Source organism: Heptranchias perlo, chromosome 17 (assembly GCF_035084215.1).
Source record: "Heptranchias perlo isolate sHepPer1 chromosome 17, sHepPer1.hap1, whole genome shotgun sequence".
NCBI lineage: Eukaryota > Metazoa > Chordata > Chondrichthyes > Hexanchiformes > Hexanchidae > Heptranchias > Heptranchias perlo.
In genome coordinates this window covers 12,525,894-12,548,126 of record NC_090341.1, presented here as the reverse complement: position 1 = coordinate 12,548,126, position 22,233 = coordinate 12,525,894, and the positions used below count along the sequence as shown (strand labels likewise).

The window sequence follows — 22,233 nt, the reverse complement described above, 5'->3', positions numbered from 1 at the left end:
AAACTTAACTGGACCAGCCACATAAATACTGTGGCTATAAGAGCAGGTCAGAGGCTGGGTATTCTGCGGCGAGTGACTCACCTCCTGACTCCCCAAAGCCTTTCCACCATCTACAAGTCAGGAGTGTGATGGAATACTCTCCACTTGCCTGGATGAGTGCAGCTCCAACAACACTCAAGAAGCTCAACACCTCCAGGACAAAGCAGCCCCCTTGATTGGCACCCCATCCACTACCCTAAACATTCACTCCCTTCACCACCGGCGCACTGTGGCTGCAGTGTGTACCATCCACAGGATGCACTGCAGCAACTCCCAAGGTTTCTTCGACAGCACCTCACAAACCCGTGACCTCTACCACCTAGAAGGACAAGGGCAGCAAGCACATGGGAACAACACCGCCTGCACGTTCCCCTCCAAGTCACACACTCATCCCAACTTGGAAATATATTGCCGTTACTTCATCGTCGCTGGGTCAAAATCATGGAACTCCCTACTTAACAGCACTGTGAGAGAACCTTCAACGCATGGACTGCAGCGGATCAAGAAGGCGGCTCATCCCCACCTTCTCAAGAGCAATTAGGGATGGGCAATAAATGCTGGCCTCGCCAGTGACGCCCACATCCCATGAACGAATAAAAAAAAATAAGTCTTTAAGCAATAGCTTTATTTTTAAAGCTTTCTGGAAAGCAATTAAAAGTGGACATTGAACTTTATATATGTGTTGAAATATGTGAGATATCATATGAGCCAGTGAATGAGACGATTTAACCTATCAAATTAGAAAAATAACATCATAATTTGAGGAGCCAGTGGTTGTGGTCTCCCCCTCTCATTTATGCCACTATTTCTACACTTATTATCAAGCTGTCAGTTTTGCCAATCTCTGTTACAATCCATTCGTGTTATTAGATTCTTAGTTATAACATTAATTATCTCAGTTATAACATCATAAAGCTCTCTGTTAGAAAGGTAATAGACCTGACTCAGAACTTTTCCATTATAAAACGCTGTGGAAAATTCCTAATTGTGCATACTTCATTATATCATACAAACCCTTGGCTTTGAGAAGCAGTTTGCAATATGGACAGAGTGCACAATGTGTGACAGATGCAGCAAGGAGGTGCACTCCCAATATTTACTCTGGAGTGACAGATTTACATTTCCATAATTGCAAAAGTCACTTTACTGTTATCATGGCAATGGACTAATTTACTAGATAAAAAAAATAAAACCATGAATGCAAAGGACAGACACCATAAATCTTCAATTATTGCAGTGCTTCATAATGCCACTGTTCTGGGATCAGAACAGATCAGTTAAGCATGTACAATAAATATTAGCAACAACCATTGCCCTGAGCACTACCCATTCAAAGACTTGGCAGCCAAAGAAATGGCATTCTAGGGTTGTGTCATCATACTGGCACAGTGTGCTTTGTAAAAACTAAACAGTTGGAATACCGTATTACACATTTTTAGTCCCATTGAAATAGTCTATAGTTTTTATTTTTTAAGAAAATGTTTTAGCCCCCCCCCTTCTGGCTTAGTAGTCTGACGCAGCACTGAGCCATACAGACCAGCAGGTCCCAGATCATCCCTGAGATAACTGATCTCAGCTGAGTTGGCGGTAGGTGGTCCTACATTTTTTGTGTGGTGGGCCTGGGCCGGGGGAGGGGAATAAGCCTTGATTCTTGCTCTTGACCACTATCCAGTGACCCCTGCTGGAAAGTGCGTGAGCGTGGGCATTGTGTGAGGACAGGATCGGGCTCAACTATGCTGGCCTCCACTGTTGGATCGCCTGCCAGCACTCGTGCCTGAAGATTGGCTGCTTGGGTGAGGTATTGGAGGGCTGATGGTGGCAGGGCAACCGTAGCTCTGCACGAGTGAAGAGAAGGGAAGAAGATGGAGAAAATTGGAGGGATTTTAAAAATTATTTTATCAAATAATATTCTCCAGTTAAACGTCTCCACTTTCCATCTTCTCCATGCAGTCCTCCTTCAATTGAGAGGTGTTCTGGGTGCAGACCTCATTATGTGTGAAGTCAATGCTACTCTGTATTGACTGAGTGGAGAAATTCTCCACTGAATGGCAAGGCCACTCAACTGAATATTTTCTGTTTTCTGTCTTTTTTTTTGACTGAGTGGTCTGTCATCACGAGGAGCTCCATAAATAAGACAGCCAAGAACTTGCGGTTCTCACTTACAATGAAGCAGCCACACTCAAATGGTACAGGTGGGATTTGAATCATGTTCTGAATGAAAGTCCCACATTCTTATCACTGGAGCTAATAGTCCTGTTGCAGAGGTATTGGCCATAATCTTCTGAACATCCGTAGATATGGGGGTGGTGCCAGAGGACTGGAGAATTGCAATTGTTACAATCTTGTTCAAAAAAGGGTGTAAGGATAAACCCAGCAGTTATAGGCCAATCAGTTTAACCTCAGTGGTGGAGAAACTTTTAGAAACGATAATCCGGGACAGAATTAATAGTCACTTGAACGAGGGTGGATTGATTAGGGAAAGCCAGCATGGATTTGCTAAAGGCAAATCGTGTTCAACTAACCTGATGTTTTTTGATGAGGTAACAGAGAGGGTAGGTGAGGGCAATGCAGTTGATGTGGTGTATATGGACTTTCAAAAGGCGTTTGATAAAGTGCCGCATGGTAGGCTTATCATCAAGATTGCGGCCCATGGAATAAAGCGGGCAGTAGCAACATGGGTACGGAATTGGCTAAGGGACAGGAAACTGAGAGTAGTGGTGAACGGTTGATTTTCGGACTGGAGGGAGGTGTACAGTGGTGTTGCCCAGGGATCGGTGCTGGGACCACTGTTTTACTTGATATATATTAATGACTTGGACTTGGGTGTACAGGGCACAATTTCAAAATTTGCAGATGACACAAAACTTGGAAGGGTAGTAAACAGTGAGGAGGATAGTGATAGACTTCAAAAGGATATAGACAGGCTGGTGGCATGGGCGGACACATGGCAGATGAAATTTAACACAGATAAATGCAAAGTGATACATTTCGGTAGGAAGAACGAGGAGAGGCCAAATAAACTAGAGGGCACGATTCTAAAAGGGGTACAGGAACAGAGAGATCTGGGGGTAGATGTGCACAAATTGTTGAAGGTGGCAGGGCAGGTTGAGAAAGTGGTTTAAAAAGCATATGGGATCCTGGGCTTCATAAATAGAGGCATAGAGTACAAAAGTATGGAAGTCATGATGAACCTTTATAAAGCACTGGTTCGGCCACAAATGGAGTTCTGGGCACTGCACTTCAGGAAAGAGGTGAAGGCCTTAGAAAGGGTGCAGAAGAGATTTACTAGAATGATTCTAGGAATGAGGGACTTTAGTTACGTGGATAGACTGGAGAAGCTAGGGTTGTTCCCCTTGGAACAGAGACGGTTGCGAGGAGATTTGATAGAGGTGTTCAAAATCATGGACGGTCTAGACAGAGTAGATAGAGAGAAACTGTTCCCATTGGCGGAAGGGTCAAGAACCAGAGGACATAGATTTAGAGTGATTGGCAAAAGAACCAAAGGTCACATGAGGAAAAACTTTTTTACACAGCGAGTGGTTAGGATCTGGAATTTACAGCCCGACGGGGTGGTGGAGGCAGACTAAGTCATCGATAAGTACTTGAAAGGAAAGAATTTGCAGGGCTATGGGGATAGGGTGGGGGAGTGGGACTAGCTGGATTGCTCTTGCATAGAGCCGGCACGGACTCAAAGGGACGAATGGCCTCCTTTTCCGTGCTGTATCCTTTCTGTGATTCCATGATTCTCTATTTGAATCAGGTAATATGGAGATGAATAACAAACTTTGTACACCTTGGCCAGAGTTTTTTTTTATATAGAATCATAGAATCACAGAAGGAGGCCATTGGGCCCATCATACCTGTGCTGGCTTTTAAACAAGCAGTTATTTTTCTCTCAGTAACTCATTACGGCTCCTCAATCACATTTAATTTGTGGATTGAAATAGATAAATAAGTCTAGCTATGGAAGTCTGAGAGCTATTCTGGGAATTATGTAGATAATGGCTTGCCTCACCAGCCAATCAGTGTGAAGTCAAGGCCGGATTTCCGCTTCAGAGAACATAGTGACAAACTAGAAACTGCAACTCATTCATCAACCTCCGTCCTGTGACTCATCAAAAATTTTACAGAACTTTAGAATTTAACCCATTCCCATCTTATCATCTCCCTGTGTGAGTTAACATGAGTCCCAGAGGAATGTGGTGTGATGTGGCTCCATAAATGTCAAACCGATGAAGATTGAGGCAGATAGGTCATCACTGGAATGCACTGAGAACAAATAAAGAGTTTTCCCCACTGGAAATTGGAGGGTGAGTCACTGCAGGTGTCTCTCATACATCTCCAGATAATATCAAATAGCAAAAGGAGATGGGTCGGAGCAGATCACCTCCAACCCTCTCTGGCCAAGAATGCTGCGTGGCACAGAGGCATGGAGCTCCCAGAAAAAGAGAAGAAATTACACTCTCAATACTTGTGTCTTGTATTCACAGCAAAAAGGCAGTTTCCTAAATCCCTTCATGGCCTTGCCTCTCCCTATCTTTGTCACCTCCTCCAGTCCAACAATCCCCCCCCCCCCGCCAAACTCTCCATTCCTCTGACTCTGGCCTCTTGTGCACCCCCCCACTTACCCCACCATTGGCAGCCAGGCCTTCAGCCACCTAGCCTCCATGTTCTGGAACTCCTTCCCGAATCCCCTCTGCCTCATCATCTCTCCTCCTTTAAGAGCCTCCTTAAAGCTCAGCTCTTTGATCAAGCTTTTCGTATCCCTGCCTATTATCTCCTTCTTTGGCTCTGCGTCCATTTTTGCCTGATTACACTTCTTTGAAGCGCCTAGGGATGCTAAAGGTGCTACATAAACATCATCTGTTATTGTTGCTGATGGAATTGTAATTCAGGTGAATGAATCATATAATTTCATGTAGCACAACATCAGTGCCCAGTGGAGCAACAATAACACTAATGACAAATAAAAGCAATGTTGCACACAGTTGTGAAATTGTACAGATTATTGGAGTAACAACAGTCTGTGCCATGTGGGACCTTGATTTTCAATCCTTCAGTGATAACCACATGTGATATGTTGCTAAGCAGTGGGTAGTCATGGGGAAGGTACCAGATTAAAGCTGCGAATTTAATTTTTTTCTCTCTTTTCTTGTAGATAAATGTGTTGGCAATGGGACTACTGAAATCGTTTGGGATCTTATCTGTAGCACTTCAGGAAATATTCCAGGCATCTATGGAACAGATCAGCTGGATTGGATCTATTATGTCATGTGTACGTTTAACAGCAGGTACTATTAATATCTGAGGCATTCCCGTATAGTGTACAACTATAAATGATATACTGTATATCAAACTAAATATTGAAAATATTTTATTAGCTCAATTGCTAAATTTAAATGTGAGATAGATAGCTTTTTGGCAACCAAAGGTATTAAGGGATATGGGCCAAAGGCAGGTATATGGAGTTAGATCACAGATCAGCCATGATCTTATCAAATGGCAGAGCAGGCACAAGGGGCTGAATGGCCTACTCCTGTTCCTATGTTCCTACTTGCTGTCTACAAAACAAGCTGGCATGTTCTTGCCCCACTTATGTGTCATCCTTTTCTGTGATAAATTGCTGTGTCCACATTTATAATGGAAACTGCCTATGCAAACTTGTCACACTGTAATTGCACCTATCTGCTAGTGTTGGCAGTACAGCAATTTAGCTCTGCCTCTCCCAGCCCCTCTAACTGTACCGCAAAGAAAATTGAATGCTCCTTTTTGAGGCGGGTTTGATAACAGCAGTTATCAAGGGCATGGTTCAGTGCCTGTGCTAAGGGAGCTGAATATAGTGTCAGCAATCAATGGAGCAAGAACAGGTAAATTGAGTGGTCAGGAATTGCTAATCTACCCGATTAGCAATCCAAACGCACATACTCAGATTAGCAAACCCACCTCACCCAGTTTAGCAACTGCAGCCCACATACCCAGATCAGAAATCAGACTAGTAATCCCAGCCTATCTGCTTCAACTCCAATCCCACCTTGTCCAATAACTAATCCCGGCCCCACCGCTAACTCTCTTTCACCACTTATTCTAATCGATAGAATTATTGTTATTCTAATATGGGTATTTTTAGGGGTAATTTACAAGTAATATCTAAATAAAATGAAAATAAAGAATGAACCCACAGGCCCAGAATGTCCTTGGGCCCACTCCACCGGTAGAAGTGCAGCAGACTGGTGATCTCCGCTCCTCAGCCCTCTGGGGTCGGGGGGGTCGGGGGGTCATCTAATTGAACCGGCAGAGGTGGGCACCAGCAAGGGGGGCGTGGGATAAGCAGGGCTGACCAGCCGCTCTTTTGGCTGCTGGCGCTATCAGCCATTTGATCGTCCTCATCGTCCGCCTTCATAAAATGGTTGAAAAGAATATTGCTGCCAGGATGTTTAGGAGGGTCCAGGCCTTAAGGCAGACACCTGGACCCTCAGGTGGGCCCCATTTCAGCTGCTGAGCCGGCAGGTATGTCAAGTTCATCCCAGTGTTCCAGTCACTCAGTGTTAGAGAGCCCAGGGCTGTGGAACCTCGCTAGCTGGCCTTGGTCCTGGACAATTTTCTGTTCCCCATTGAATTCTTGGTCAATCTACATCAGGAGTGTGCCATTGGGCCTATGGAAATTCAAGACTACAGATTCCTTATAAATCTTGTATAATGTCAGTAAAAATTACCTGTCATTATTAATTAGCCTTACTCAGTATCTAGTAATTTGTTCTAGTAAATGACACTAATAATCAGCCCAGTTTTCCCTTAATGAACTATTTTAAAAGGATTCATTTTGATGCACTAATTTCGAGTGTTTGGTTAATTAGATCCAATTTTCAATTTACAAGTGATGCAGAAAGAGTTGAATTGTTCTCCGATTCCTACCACACATACAGTGTGAAGGATACAACAAGATTTGTGCGTGTAGGAATGCATGCCAATTTGCTACTAAGTACCAATATGAGTAACTAAAACAAATTTAATTAAAGTCCAGTATTCCAGAACAAACCCTTTTGGGAGTCACTCTATCCTTATTATTCATTGTAAGGACGTCACAACAGCAACATCCCATTGTACAGGAGAGCAAATCAGTAAACATCCAGAACTGGTAGAAGCTAACGTGAAGTTTAGCACACTAAGTGGCTTATTTTTGGACATAGTTTACATTTTTGTCTTCCTTTTTCTGCCAATGTTTCCATCCTCCTTTCTCTGCTGGAGAACAGTGTCTGGTGCTTAGACACCCTCTGGTAGCTTGTCCAGAGGACCACCATTAATATAGGTTAGCCTATAGAGTGAGTGTCAGGAGACTATTCTACCACAGGGGGATTACAGCCAGGCCTAATCCTGTCTTTGCACAAAGATTTGCAGCAGGGATCTCTGGATAGTGATTAGGAGACAAACCATAGCTCATTTCCCGCTCCCTAACCCAGGGCTGCTAAGGCCAATTGAGGCTGGGGGTTAATTAAAAATGTCAAAATTGAGATTGATAGATTTTTGTTAGGCAAGGGTATTGAGGGTTACAGAACCAAGGCGGGTAGATGGAGTTATGATACAGACCAGCCATGATCAAATTGAATGAGGCTCAAGGGGCTGAGTGGTCTATTCCTGTTCCTCACATTCACTCTGCATAGAATGGGTAGCAAATGTGGAATCTTAATTGTCCTTGTGATTCGTCTATTCACTGCTTTAACAGGGTGAACCATTGGTGGGGTGGGAGGAGATGTCAATGTATATTTAACACTGAATGCTGCCAATGGAAATTAATCTGAGCCACCATTAACAGGAGAGCGCCAAGCGATCATAGTAAGAAATATTGATTTGAGCTCTTCTCATGTTTCTGTTCCAGGTCCGATTGCTGGTATATTCTGTGCAAAGCTAGGCCTGAAGCAGACTGGAATTCTGGGAGGGGCCATGGTATCTACAGGATTGTTCTTAAGTTCCTACATTGAAAGAATTGTCTTTCTTTATGTCACCCTTGGTTTACTGACAGGTAAGGGCAATATTTACCAAAAATGTACAGGAGAAATGTCCTTTGTAGTAAGACTTACTAACTAGCAACAGGAGCTGGTTATGAACTCCAGTGCCTCTATTTTCCAGTGTGATATTAAGAGAGTTACTTAAATATTTCACTTAGGAGGAACAGGGACTCAATGCCTTAGACTGGAAGGCAATGCTCCGAGTGAAGGTGAGCACACAGGGGCATGGCCAAACCTGCTCATTAAAGGTATCCTTCAGTTATGTGGAGAGACTAGAGAATCTGGGATTGTTCTCCTTAGAGCAGAGAAGGTTAAGGGGAGATTTGACAGAGATGTTCAAAATCATGAAGGGTGTTGATAGAGTAAATAAGAGAAACTGTTTCCAGTGGCAGAAGGGTCGGTAACCAGAGGACACAGATTTATAGTAATTGGCAAAAGAACCGGAGGCGACATGAGGGACTTTTCTTTTGCGCAGCGAGTTGTTATGATCCGGAATGCACTGGCTGAAAGGGTGGTGGAAGCAGATTCAATAATAACTTTCAAAAGGGAATTGGATAAATACTTGAAGTGGAAAAATTTGCAGGGCTATGGGGAAAGAGCAGGGGAGTGGGACTAACAGGGTAGCTGTTTCAAAGAACCAGCACAGGCACGATGGGCTGAATAGTCTCCTTCGGTGCAGTATCATTCTATGATTCTATGATCCCTATCAGCTAGTTGAGTACCAACTGCTGTAAGACTATTTCAACCTGACACCAATTGGTTATGGTAAGGATCTTTTATTTGAACAAAAGCAAGGATTAATACATGCAAGTATTTAAGCAGTAATTATCAAAGAACAAGGAATTATATTATCCCGTTGTCCTCTGGGTAGAGATTGTAATTTAGTCACTGCCTCTCATCCTGCCTGCTTCCTTCTCGCTGAGCTGGCTTTCTTCTCCACACTCTCTTCTCTACAACTAGGTGTTGGTTTGTTCTGGGTTCATGTACACTCCTTTTAGAAACCCGCCCCCCTGAGCCATCAAAACTGTCATGGTTAGCACCTCCCCAATTTCATCCCCCTTCAACAGACAATGGCCATCCTGTTTGTCTAACTGCTAATCAATTGTAAACAATTTTACAACACCAAGTTATAGTCCAACAAATTTATTTTAAATTCCACAAGCTTTCGGAGGCTTCCACACCGTTCACCTGACGAAGGAGGAAGCCTCCGAAAGCTTGTGGAATTTAAAATAAATTTGTTGGACTATAACTTGGTGTAAAATTGTTTACAATTGTCAACCCCAGTCCATCACCGGCATCTCCACATCATAACTGCTAATCAGTTTAACCTGATGTTCCCTGCCAGGCATTTCAAAGGAACATAAGATGTCTTAAACCCATCCGAGACGGTTAACTGTGATCTCGGGCCTGGTCTATCCACCAGTTTCTGTCCCTCCGTTAATAATAACAGAAAATGCTGGAAATACTCAGGCAGCATCTGTGGGGAAAGAAACAGGGTTAACGTTTCAGGTTGAAGGCTTTTCATCAGAACTGGCGAACGGTCTTCGACCTGAAATGTTAACTCTATTTCTTTCTCCACAGATGCTGCCTGACTTGCTGAGTATTTCCAGCATTTTCTGTTTTTAATTCAGATTTCCAGCACCTGCAGCATTTTGCTTCTGTCCCTCCATTGTTCCGGCTAATCTCCAATATTAACATATCTTAGAAGATAAGGGATGCCTTCCACACTCTCTATGGAATGGGGCCGGTCCGACTGCTACTTGTGGAAAAGTACTGAGTCTCTTAGAAAAACACTAAATCCTTGAAAGACGACTGAATAAATGCAGGAACTTAAACTAAACTTCTAATACATTTAAAAAACCCTCAATCTACATTCAAAAAACCCTTATTATAAAAGATATTCCCTTGCAGTGCTTTAAAGCAGCATTCCTCTGTGTGCATAGGAAGCCCCTCCATCACACAGACACTACTGGCTGCAGCAGAAGGTTTTCATGTAACTGCAGTTCCACAGGCATAACTCCCACTCTAGGGTAAATTCAGTGATGTCGTGGTTATGGCGCAGATCGCAAAGCTGGCCCTGTAATGGGCAGAAATATATATTTCTGCTCCCATCGAGTGACGCTCCACACAGGAAGCACAGCATCACTGAGTTTACCCTTCCATCTTTTTTATGTTTGGGAAGTTACTTTTCCCCCCCCCTATTCCTCCCAGGAGTCTCTCTGTGCCGTGGGCCATTCCTGACAAAAGGACATGCTGGAGATTTGCCCCCAGCCCTGCTGTTCTGTACTTTTCACCTAGTCTGCGAGAGTCAGACATCTAATTTTTCTCCTTCTCGTCCTACAACAACAGCAACTTACATTTATATAGCACCTTTAACATCGTAAAACGTACCAAGGCGCTTCACAGGAGCGTTATCAAACAAAATTTGACACCGAGCTACATAAGGAGATATTAGGACAGGTGACCAAAAGCTTGGTCAAAGAGGTAGTTTTTAAGGAAGGTCTTAAAAGAGGAGAGAGAGGTGGAGAGGCGGAAATCCTACCCTCAGCTTTGAGCCTCTCGATGTCAATATTGGCAACATCGGAAAGCTCTTCATGCGGAGAATCGCAGGCTTGACCTATGCCCTTCCTCCATCATGGATCACAGCATTAATCCTCCAACTTGCTGTGCCACAGTACTGCTTAATGATAAAACTTCTGCTGTTAAGGGAATCCCTAATATAAGAAGTCGTCTTTAACCCTGAAATCTCTTGTTCTGCAGACGGATGGTAATATGTTTGTTGGTATCTCGTTGCAGGGTGTGGGTTTGCCTTCCTGTCCCAGGCTGCAGCTCTTAACACGACCAGGTACTTCCGCAAAAAGCTTACCACCGCCTGCGCCATTTCCCGCGCGGGAACAGGGCTGACCTTTGCCCTGGCTCCATTCACTCAGTACCTTCTCAATGAATATGGCTGGCAAGGTAGGTAACCAACTAAATTCTCATTACAACTTTCATTACAAATGAATCACCTTATTAAGTGTACCACTTAAAAAGATACATATACAACATTTGTCAAGTGGGTTTTTTTTCTATGTAGATTGAGGTATACTTGCATTTCCCCTGCTGCCTTTATTAGCTAAGCCCAATCTCAAACACATGACGCATGGGGCTGGAGTACAGTCTTTTTACCCCAAGACCTGGATTTGAATCCAATTGATGGGTGAAAAGTTTCCTTTTCCTGATGGCTGTAATGGTTTAAAGTGAAATAAGTTTGGGGGGGCAGTTACAACCCAGTTCCTGGCGACATACACTCAGGTGTCCATTACTCAACAGAGTTAATTTTGCGAAGTTGGGAGCCTCACTTCATTCACCTGAGGAAGGAGGAAGCCTCCGAAAGCTTGTGGATTTTAAAATAAAATTGTTGGACTATAACTTGGTGTTGTAAAATTGTTTACAATTCCCAACATAAAGGCTGACTAGACAGGAGTGCTGGTCGGAGAAAGGGCTGCAATACTATAGGGCCAATTGTGCGACTTAGTCTCCTGTGTAACTCGCAAAATTACCCCTTATAGATAACTCACCTGAACTCCTCAATTAGATTATAACTTGCACCTCACTCCCACATAGCCATTATTCTACATATGTATGTATTCAATTGGATTACTGCTGGTAACTCACTGCCGAGTTTCTGTTAGTCCCTGTATAATTGTCTGCTTCTCACTAAAAAGATATATTTTTGGCAATGCTGATATCATCAACTTTGCATGTTTACAAACTTTTTTTCATTTGCAAATGAAAACAGGCATTTAACATTGTGCCTTTTAAAGTGATTTCTTATCAAGTTCATATTGTATTGTGCAGGTACAATGCTCATTCTGTGTGGATTAACACTGCACCTGATTCCGCTGGGAATGCTAAATCGTCCAATTTATTTAAAGCAAGACGTGGTCGAAGATGGTGACTGGAGGAAAGATCACCGCAAGAAGTTGCAACTCCTCGAAGACAAAAAAGACATGATCACTAATGGAGTTTCAAGGGCACAGTTTCCAATCAGTCACCATTGTAAACCTGTCAAAGGATCTCCTCTCTCAACTCAGAAAGGACTGCAGGAATCTAGTTATTTATTACGTGGTGCAAATCAGGGCAGTGAGGAAAACTATCGTGCTCACGATGACTCATCAATTTTACCTCCCAAGGAGTTCTCTTTATCTCACGAATCAGTTTTATTAAGACAATCACATTCTGCTACCCTGCCAAGTTGCAAAGTGCATAATGGAAGTTCGAACCAATTTCTGGCCACAGTTATCATGCCAACTGACACAAGACACAAGGGATTTTGTAGGGAGCTTGGTGCCCAACTGAAGTCTGTTTCTGGCAGTGTGAAAAACCTCATTGATTTTACTCTACTCACTCACCCACTCTTTATTATTTACACTATTTGCACCTTCTTCAGCCAACTGGCTTACTACATACCGTATTTTCATCTGGTAGCCAAAGCCAAGGCATTGGGCATTGAACCATTCAGAGCCTCCTTACTCATTTCTGTTGCTGGTAAGTGCTTTACTATATAGTTATGTACTCGTACAGCTAGTCACACACACACAAATAATTCCTTCTTTCTCCTCCTGTTACTTAATTGGACTTGATCATAGTGGTAAAAAGGTAACAAAATAATAAGCTACATATACAGTCCACAATTTGATTAGTGGTAGAAAAAAAATCAAAACTGAAGGAATTCATATTCTGCCATGTTTAATTATTTGTTTCATTTTCCCCTGTGTTATTAGGCACTAGAAGGCACAGAAAAACAGCCGCATTGATTCTGGCCTGATTTCCCCTCGCTTTCTCTAGAAAAAAGCTTGCCATTCTTTGTTGCTATCCCCTTCATACAATCCAGACAGCCCCATTGGAACTGGGAGCTCATTATACGAGGAATTGGGGGGTGTGATCCATGCCCTACAATACACCACTCTCCCACTACTAGAATTAAAATCCTTATAAAGCGACTGCATATCATTAACAGATTTCAGCCGTACAGTGCTACTAAGTGGTGCACACAGCAAGTTAACCTCTGTGCTTGCCTATTATTGTATAAGTGCGCTATAAATGGAAACCACAATCGTGCGAGTCTGAGAGCAGACAACTGTTCATTTCGCCTGTTTGTTGGCGGCTCCCCACTTCTTTGTGTAAGTTAGTTCTTCAGAGCAGCATTTCTGGATCCAAGCCAATTCCTCATCCAATAAATTCAAATGAGTCAGAATCCATCAATTTTATTTGTTTTAACAATGTGTTATAGCCTAATGAATAGAGACAGTTTCACAACAGAACAATTTTCTCTGTTTGAAAAAAAAATTGTTTTCATTGTTACAAAGTACTTGTTATTCTAACATGTAAGTTAAATTAATTATCAATTGCGAGTGAGGTGTTTAATAATACAACGTAGCACGGAATATACTGTGGAATGGGATCTTGGTAACTATTTTGATCGCAATCATTACAAGTTTTGGCAACAAATCTAGATTATACTCATTTTTCAATTTTGTTCTTCTGGACTATTTTTAAGGTTTTCTTCAAAGCCGATCTTTGGGGTCTCCCCACACCATCCTAGAGGGTGGCAAGATAGCTGCTTCCAGGCATCTTCCAGTATCATTTCATAATTGGCCATTAGGGGATGTTCAAGCAATATGCACATAGCACCATGCAGTGGTGGGAAATAGATTTGCACCTGCAAAGAGAGAAGGGAGAACTTGCATTGATACATAGCACTTTCATGACCTCAGGACATCCCAAAGCACTTTACAGTTTATGAAGTACTTTTGAAGTGTAGTTACTGTTGTAATATAGGGAAACACAGCAGCTAATTTGTACACAGCAATGTCCCACCAACAGCAGTGAGATAAATGACCAGATAATAATTTAGTGATGTTGGATGAGGGATATTGACCAGGAGAACTCCCCTCCTCTTCCTTGAACAGTGCCATGAGATCTTCCTGAGAAGGCAGGCCTCAGTTTAACATCACATCTGAGACAGCATGTCCAATGCTCCCTCAGCACTGCACTGAAGTGTCAGCCTAGATTATGTACTCAGGTTGCTGGAGCAGGGCTTGAAACCCATAACTAGATAGACTGAGCCAAGGCTGACAGTGTGCGATCCCCTATGCTGCCATTTGGCTCACCTCGGCTGTGGAGGTATAGACCACCAGATAGAAGTTAAACACTTCCTCAAAGGGAGATGGGAAAATCAGAAGGACTGCCACCCCTGGTGCCTTCGAGTGATGGGTGTCAGAATGGCATGGATGGAGAGCTGGGATCAGCTGCTGTTCTCTTGCTTACAATTATTACGTGGCCTGAGAGAAGTGAAAAGTGGTGGACGGGTGAGCTTGAGAAAATAGAAGTGTAAGTATTCCAGTAACTTGCATTTTTAAAGCACCCTTCACATAGAAGAGCATCTCAGAGCACTTTACAGGAAGGAGAGGAGTGCGCTGAACAGGACACAGGTTGTGGGTTCAAGTCCCACTCCTGGGACTTAAGCACATTATCTATGCTGACACTCTGGTACAGTACTGAGGGAGTGCTGCACTGTCAGAGGTGCCGTCTTTCAGATGAGACATTAAACTGAGGCCCCCTCTGCCTTTTCAGGTAGACGTAAAAGTTCCCTTGGGACTATTTGAAGAAGAGCAGGGGAGTTCTCCTGGCTAACATTTATCCCTCAACCAACATTATTAAAATGGATTATCTGACCATTTATCTCATTGCTGTTTGTGGGACCTTGCTGTACAAAAATTCGCTGCTGTGATTCCCTACATTACAACAGTGACTACACTTCAAAAGTACTGTTATGGCTGTGAAGCACTTTGGGACATCCTGAGGTCATGAAAGGCGTTATATAAACCAAAGTTCTTTCTTTCATCTTAGAGAGCACTTGTTAAGTGCATAAAAAAGTTGGGTTAAAACTGCTGGGTTCCTTATTTTCTTCAGGCCTGTACTTTAATAATTGGTTTTGTTTGAGTTTTAACCCACAGCTGGTATTGCATTATGATTGTGATTAACTGCAAAATGGAAGTTAATATTAATTATTTCAAATGCAAGGGTAATGGAAAAATAATCAGTTTTATGTATATATATATATACTTAAAGAGGACAAAATTGCAGGGCTATGGGGAAAGATTAGGGGAGTGGGCCTAATTGGACAGCTCTTTCGAAGAGCCGGTACAGGCATGATGGGCCAAATAGCCTCTTTCAGTGCTGCATGATTCTATGATTCCACAAAAAGAGCAACCTTATTATCACATGCAGAATGAGTCTAACTTTTATATTTTCATTGCCAACTTACGATACATTACAGTCAGAGATTGTTCTCCTTAAATTCAAGTTTGATTTTTTTTTCAGGAATTGTTGAGATTGTGGCTCAGCTCATCTCTGGCTATGTCGCTGACCGCAACTTGATGCAGAAGTATCATTACCCTAAAGTCTACTTTCTGTTTTGTGGAGCTGTCAATCTTCTGGCACCCCTAGCAAAAACTTTCCCAACACTAATGGTCTACATAGTGTTTTTTGCCACGTTCTGTGGGGGTTATCTGACCTTGTTGCTTCCAGTTCTGGTGAGAGAGAGAATTTATTCATCATTTTACTTTGATTATTCTTACCCCATTTAGGTTCTTCCCACCACTCACTACACACAGTTCACCTGCCTCCTTCCAGCCCTCTACCTAAGCTGCTCAGTAAGAAGCCACTAGGAGGTATGTCTGAATCGCCGAGGGTGATTTTCCCTCCCTTTATGCGAGTAAGCTTTCTAGCCTCCACCCTGCCACTTTATCACTGAAAGTAGCAATACAAGTTGATGAGGCCATAAAGAGTGCAGAAAAAGTACTGGGGTTCATTTCTAGAGGAATAGAATACAAAAGCAAAATACTGTAGATGCTGGAAATCTGACATCTGAACAAAAAGTGCTGGAAACACTCAGCAAGTCGGGCAGCATCTGTGGAGAAAGAAATAGAGTTAACGTTTCAGGTCGATGACCCTTCGTCAGAACTGTTTATATTATAAAAGCAGGATGGTGATGTTAAACCTTGGATATGCCACACCTGGAGTAGTGTGTGCAGTTCTGGTCTCCATACCACAAATGGATATTGAAGCACTGGAAAAAGTGCTGAAAAGATTATTCAGGGTGATACCAGAATTGAGAGGATGCAACTATCAGGAGTGATTGAGCAGGCTGGGACTCTTTGCTTTGGAAAAGAGAAGATTAAGAGGAGAACTGAGAGAGGTCTTTAAAATTAGGAAGGGGTTCAATAGGGTGGATGTGGAGAAACCGTTTCCATCTTATGGGTGAGTTCAGAACAAGCGGGGCATAAATATAAGATAGGCACGAACAGATCATATTTTAGGAAGATTTTCTTTACAGAGAGTGGTGAGAATGTGGAGTGGTTGAAGCAGATAGCATTGATGCATTTAAAGGGAGGCTTGTGCATACACGAGGGAGAAGGAAATGAGGGATACTGGGGGGAGGGGCAGGGAGGAAGAGGTAAGTAGATTGGGAGAAGGTTCATGTGGAGTATAACACCAGCAGAGACCAGTTGAGCCGAATTGCCTGTTCCTATGCTGTAAATTCTATGTAATTCTGTATAATTCTGTTTCATGTAAAGAAACCTGTCAGAAAATTGTCCATTGAGTATTTATGGCTCCATATCTTACTATTCCGTGCCACAGCAAGTTAAAGCAAGCTTAAATTAAGGATCTTTAACAATCGGCTGCAATGTAAATCTGTTTAAATCACAATATGGTAAGTGCATCATTTCAGTCAGACAGCATCTTAGCCACAATTCAGCAGTTTAGATTGATCCAGTGACGTACGGCAAGTTTAAATATCAGATTTGAACTTAGCAGTGAGGTCCTTGGTTGGGCTAATGTTCCAGTGCTGGAGCTAATGGACCTTGCTTCCCCCTTTATTAATAAATGTTCCTCAAATGTATTCATTATCCTGGCTTCAGAATGATGAAAATTCTCAACACATTTTATGCCTGAATTCTGCTTTGACAAGGTTTTTATTTTTTATTTTTTTAGGTTGACTTTATTGGAATCCATAGAATACAAAAAGGAATGGGCCTCTCCCAGTTCTTTGTGGGGATTGGCTGTTTGATAGGACCACCGGCAGCAGGTAAGCAGAACCTCCTGGTGGACTCCTGCCCCCATCTAAAATGTGGATCAGATGAAGTTAGACACAAAAACCGTAGATTAGGAGTATAAAAAAGGTTGAGACATGGGCGTTTCAGTGACTGTTGATCAGATTCAAATATGATACTGTCAGCTCATCAGTTGGGCAAAGGTGTCTCACCAGTGCCAAGTTTCCTTACTGTGAAGTGCTGAAAGATATAAATGCTTATATGGATTTTAAAGCAAATGCTTAAAATTACGTAGTTAAATTCTGTCCATGGCTCAGCTGGTTAAGGCAGTAAGTAGCTGCCACGCAGAGACCAGGAAAGTCCCAGATTTGCTCCTGGTCTGTGCTAGTTATTCAGCCTCAGTTGGGTTGATGGTAGGGGCACTAAAATTGGCCTCAGTCCTTTAGTTAAAGAGGGGAAAAAACCAAACCAGGGGTGCCAACTCTTGACTTTTATCCAGTTACCCCACCTGTGTGGATGTCAGATGAGAATAGAATTAGACTCTGTTCAGACAGCCCCTACAGCCGTCACACATGAAGAATGGCCACTTAGGCAAGAAACTGGCGGACACCTGGTCCCTGTGAAACTGTAACCCAGCAAGTTGGAACAAGCCTTCAGGAGAAGAGGAGCAGAGGGTGGACAAAAGAGGAAGCAAGTTAGATTTTAACCACAATGAAGTGATAGTCAAAGCAATCCAATGAAAGTAACCAACCAGCTGTCTTACTGCAACATGTTTGCAAAGGTTAGAGTGGCCTAGAAAGCATTCTATTAAAACCAGGCTGGAGCGAATTTCATAGCATAACACAAACATAACTGTTATGTAAGCGATAGACATGGGAGTGGCGTGGAGTGTGAGGTAGCTGAGTATCCGACTCCGAACTAGGTGGGGAGTCACAGGGCTACATCACAATCTGTTAGTCTCAGTGGGATGAGTTTCCTCATTCCCAAGACTACTTGTCACTCCAATCTGCCTACCTCAATTTTCTCTTTTCCATTTTCAGCCTGCTTGACATTGAGACTGATTCCCTCAAATGGGTGAATATCCTCATTGCAAAGCCAAGGGCTCCTTGTCACTCAGACTTGCTGCTTCAGTTGCCTGAGTTTCCATAGTTCCAAACCCGAGACTCCCTGCCTCTCTGACACACTGATTTGGGTGGGTGAATTTTCTCCATTCCCTGCTTGGTTTATAGAAGCAATGTTGCATTGGTTATAACAAAATATAGCGCCAGCTCACAAATACCCCTCCGTAGAGGGTTAAATTATGAGGACAGGTGGCATAAACTTGGCTTTTATTCCCTTGAGTTTAGAAGATTGAAGGGTGATCTGATCGAGGTGTATAAAATGTTAAAAGGATTCAATCGTGTCGATACAGATAAACTATTTCCTCTGGTGGGGGAATCAAGAACAAGGGGTCATAATCTTAAAATGAGAGCTAGGCCATTCAGGAGCAAAATCTAGAAGCACTTTTCACACAAAGGGTAGTAGAAATCTGGAACTCTCTCCCCCAAAAGACTGTGGACGATAGGACAATTGGACCTTTCAAGACTGAGATAGATAGATTTTTGTTGGGTGAGGGTAGCAAGGGATATGGAGCAAAGATGGGTAAGTGGAGTTGAAGTGCAGATCAGCCATGATCTAATTGTAAACAATTTTACAACACCAAGTTATAGTCCAGCAATTTTATTTTAAATTCACAAGCTTTCGGAGATTTTCTCCTTCCTCAGGCAAATGTCTGAGGAAGGAGAAAATCTCCGAAAGCTTGTGAATTTAAAATAAAATTGCTGGACTATAACTTGGTGTTGTAAAATTGTTTACAATTGTCAACCCCAGTCCATCACCGGCATCTCCACATCATGATCTAATTGAACAGCGGAGCAGGCTCGAGGGGCTGAATGGCCTACTCCTGTTCGTATGTTCCTATCCCATGTAACTGTCCTCTGTATATAATCTTCAGAAATCATATTTTGAAAGCTGCAAACTGATTAAACTCCAAACAGGTTTTGATTTATGCTGAAGTTTTTTAAATTCCTATTATTCAACTAAAGTCCATTTCTCTTGTTTCTAGGAGCTCTTTATGACTTCACCAAAAATTATGATGCTTCATTCCAGCTGGCTGGCTCTTGTTACCTTGTGTCATTCCTAGTTTTATTTTTTGTTCCACTGGCTGAGAGAAAACTATCCAAAGAGGCTGAGGAAAGAGTAATGGAAGATTCCAACAACTTGACGACTGAGAATAATCTCCCTCCATCTCTTGAGTGCTCACCCATGAAGAAGGAGTACCTAGAACTGGAAAGCATGGTCTGAGGGAGGCCCTGCCCAGCACTGCTTTAACAAGCTTGGGTTTTGGGAGTACCAGGCCCTTGATTTTACTACCATTAGTGTCTTCAGTTGTACAGACCTTTAGATGGAAACAGGATAATAAATGAACGAAAGCACTTCTGACCAGCAGAAAATAAGAGGTGAATTCCTGTCAGATATTTCCATCTACCACATTGAGAAGAAAGTAGAAGTTTGATGGATCTTTTAGGCTGGACTTTTTATATAGAATTCAGACCAATCAAAATTGGAAAAAAGGAAAGCAGCACTTTATTTGAAAATTCATATTGAATACTGAAGAATATAATAATTTCATCAGAGTAATATTTCTGATATTTTCGTATTATAGGTTTTCAATGAGTGTATTTTACAATACACAACCCAGGGACAAATGAGACAGTCGGAGAGTTGGAAAGGAAGTTTTAATGGATTGACAGTGACTAGAATATTTTCAATAATGAAATCTTGTGGAGTTCAAAATGAATTCCAATGTTGCTATTAGCAACGTTCTAGGATTATCAAATTATCAACACTGGGAGAGGCCTGAGAGCATATCACCTAACCTCCTAGCTGGGAATAGGGCATGAAGTAGCAAAAATGATAGCTAAAAGAAATTGGAGAAAAATGTATACTAAGTGAAGAACAAATATAAAATTGCAAAAGACCTAAGTGGAACAGAGGGTTAGTGCATCAATGTCGTGGGATGGGTAGGCATTGATTCAGAGCCCAAATCTAGATCTGTTAGGGATAAAACATTGATTATATACTGCGGTGTTGCTCACTAATTAGTATGGCATCTGTTCCTTTTTATTTTCCCTCTGTATAGTGCCTTAGGATAAAGGCAAGTTGTTATTGATTGGACTCTTGCCTTTGCCCACTTCTGCCTCAGTGTTTTTGTGTTTGGAAGTAGAGTCCTTGTTCTTTCCCAGTTTACTCAATCACCTCTTCAAAACCTTTCTTCTCCCTCTACAAGCTCATTCCCTGCCCTCATCTCTCTCTCCTTCTCAGTTCAGTATTATTTTACTTCATAATTCCTACTTCTTTCCAATACTGTATTATAACTTGATTGGCCATACACTTGTATTTGTTCTGGCCTAGTTGCTATCCTGCTCTGCTTTCCATTTTTTCTCTCTAACTAAATGGTTCAAAAATTAAGTTTGGAATTCAGTTGAAGCTGCACGGACTCCTGATATTATTTAATTATTTTTCTTCAGCAGATTGTCTATTTTATTTAATTGTTTGTCTTCAATGACCTCCCATGCTGTTTTAAATAGCTTAGGAGAGGAAGGTGTTTTTTTGATAGCTGTGTTGTTCAGGTCAGACTAGCGGGACAGGCCAGGTCATGAAGTATTGGGGGAGGGTTTACCTGAGGTCAGAGATGTTCATAAGAACTGGCAGGTGTGCAGGCTATGTGGGGGAATGTTGGTGGAGTGATTAGAGGCTGGGATTGCTACATTTGTGATTTATTTTGTTGGAATTGTAGATTTTTTAATGTATTTATTATGTTATAAATTTTAGTTATTTTAATATATATATTAACTACTTGAACTTGGGTGTACCGCGCACAATTTCCAAATTTGCAGATGACACAAAACTTGCAAGTGTAGTGAACAGTAAGGAGGATAGTGATAGACTTCAAGAGGATATAGACAGGCTGGTGGCATGGGCGGACACGTGGCAGATGAAATTTAACGCAAAAAAATGCGAGGTGATACATTTCGGTAGGAAGAATGAGGAGAGGCAATCTAAACTAGAGGGCACAATTCTAAAAGGGGTACAGGAACAGAGAGATCTGGGGGTATATGTGCACAAATCATTGAAGGTGGCAGGGCAGGTTGAGAAAGCTTTTAAAAAGCATACGGGATCCTGGGCTTTATAAATAGAGGCATAGAGTACAAAAGCAAGGAAGTCATGATGAACCTTTATAAAGCACTGGTTCGGCCACAACTGGAGTATTGTGTCTAGTTCTGGGCACCACACTTTAGGAAAGATGTGAAGGCCTTAGAAAGGGTGTAGAAGAGATTTACTAGAATGATTCCAGGGATGAGGGACTTTAGTTACGGCGATAGACTGGAGAAGCTGGAGATGTTCTCCTTACAGCAGAGAATGTTGAGAGGAGATTTGATAGATGTGTTCAAAATCATGAAGGGTCTAGACAGAGTAGATAGAAAGAAACTGTTCCCATTGGCGGAAGGGTCAAAGACCAGAGGGCATAGATTTAAGGTGATTGGCAAAAGAACCAAAGGTGACATGAGGAAAAACATTTTTATACAGCGAGTGGTTAGGATCTGGAATGCACTGCCTGAGGGGGTGGTGGAGGCAGATTCAATCATGGCCTTCAAAAGGGAACTGGATAAGTACTTGAAAGGAAAAAACTTGCAGGGCTATGGGGATAGGGCGGGGGAGTGGGACAGGCTAGATTGTTTTTGCATAGAGCCGGCACATACTCGATGGGCCAAATGGCCTCCTTCCATGCTGTAACCTTTCCATGATTCTAGTTTTGGAGATATATAGTAAAGTGTAAGGGGAATCGGTATGGTGTCCATATTTCGGAAAAAAATAACTTTTTTTCTGAAATGTAAATGGTTAAAATATGATTGGAGAGAAAATTCAAATGAGGAAGAAAGGTTTTGTATAATATGATTGATGAATAGTAAATATCCAATTAGAAAGGATAATACACAGACACTTAATAAATTGACAGAGATTTCTGGTTATGATGTAAACAATTAGGC

The 22,233-nt window shown here is 42.2% G+C and overlaps 1 protein-coding gene across 1 annotated transcript in view; it reads left to right on the top strand.

Moving 5' to 3' along the window:
• The window catches only part of LOC137334060 (monocarboxylate transporter 5-like), a 40,792-nt gene extending 18,932 nt beyond the window's left edge, over positions 1-21,860 (top strand). The window contains exons 2-8 of the mRNA XM_067998503.1: positions 5,198-5,330; positions 7,913-8,056; positions 10,839-11,000; positions 11,883-12,572; positions 15,411-15,622; positions 17,085-17,178; positions 19,248-21,860. Of these exons, the coding sequence (XP_067854604.1) occupies positions 5,198-5,330; positions 7,913-8,056; positions 10,839-11,000; positions 11,883-12,572; positions 15,411-15,622; positions 17,085-17,178; positions 19,248-19,486 (1,674 nt within the window). The 3' untranslated portion in view covers positions 19,487-21,860. The remainder of the gene's footprint in view (positions 1-5,197; positions 5,331-7,912; positions 8,057-10,838; positions 11,001-11,882; positions 12,573-15,410; positions 15,623-17,084; positions 17,179-19,247) is intronic.
• Positions 21,861-22,233: the final 373 nt, after the last annotated feature.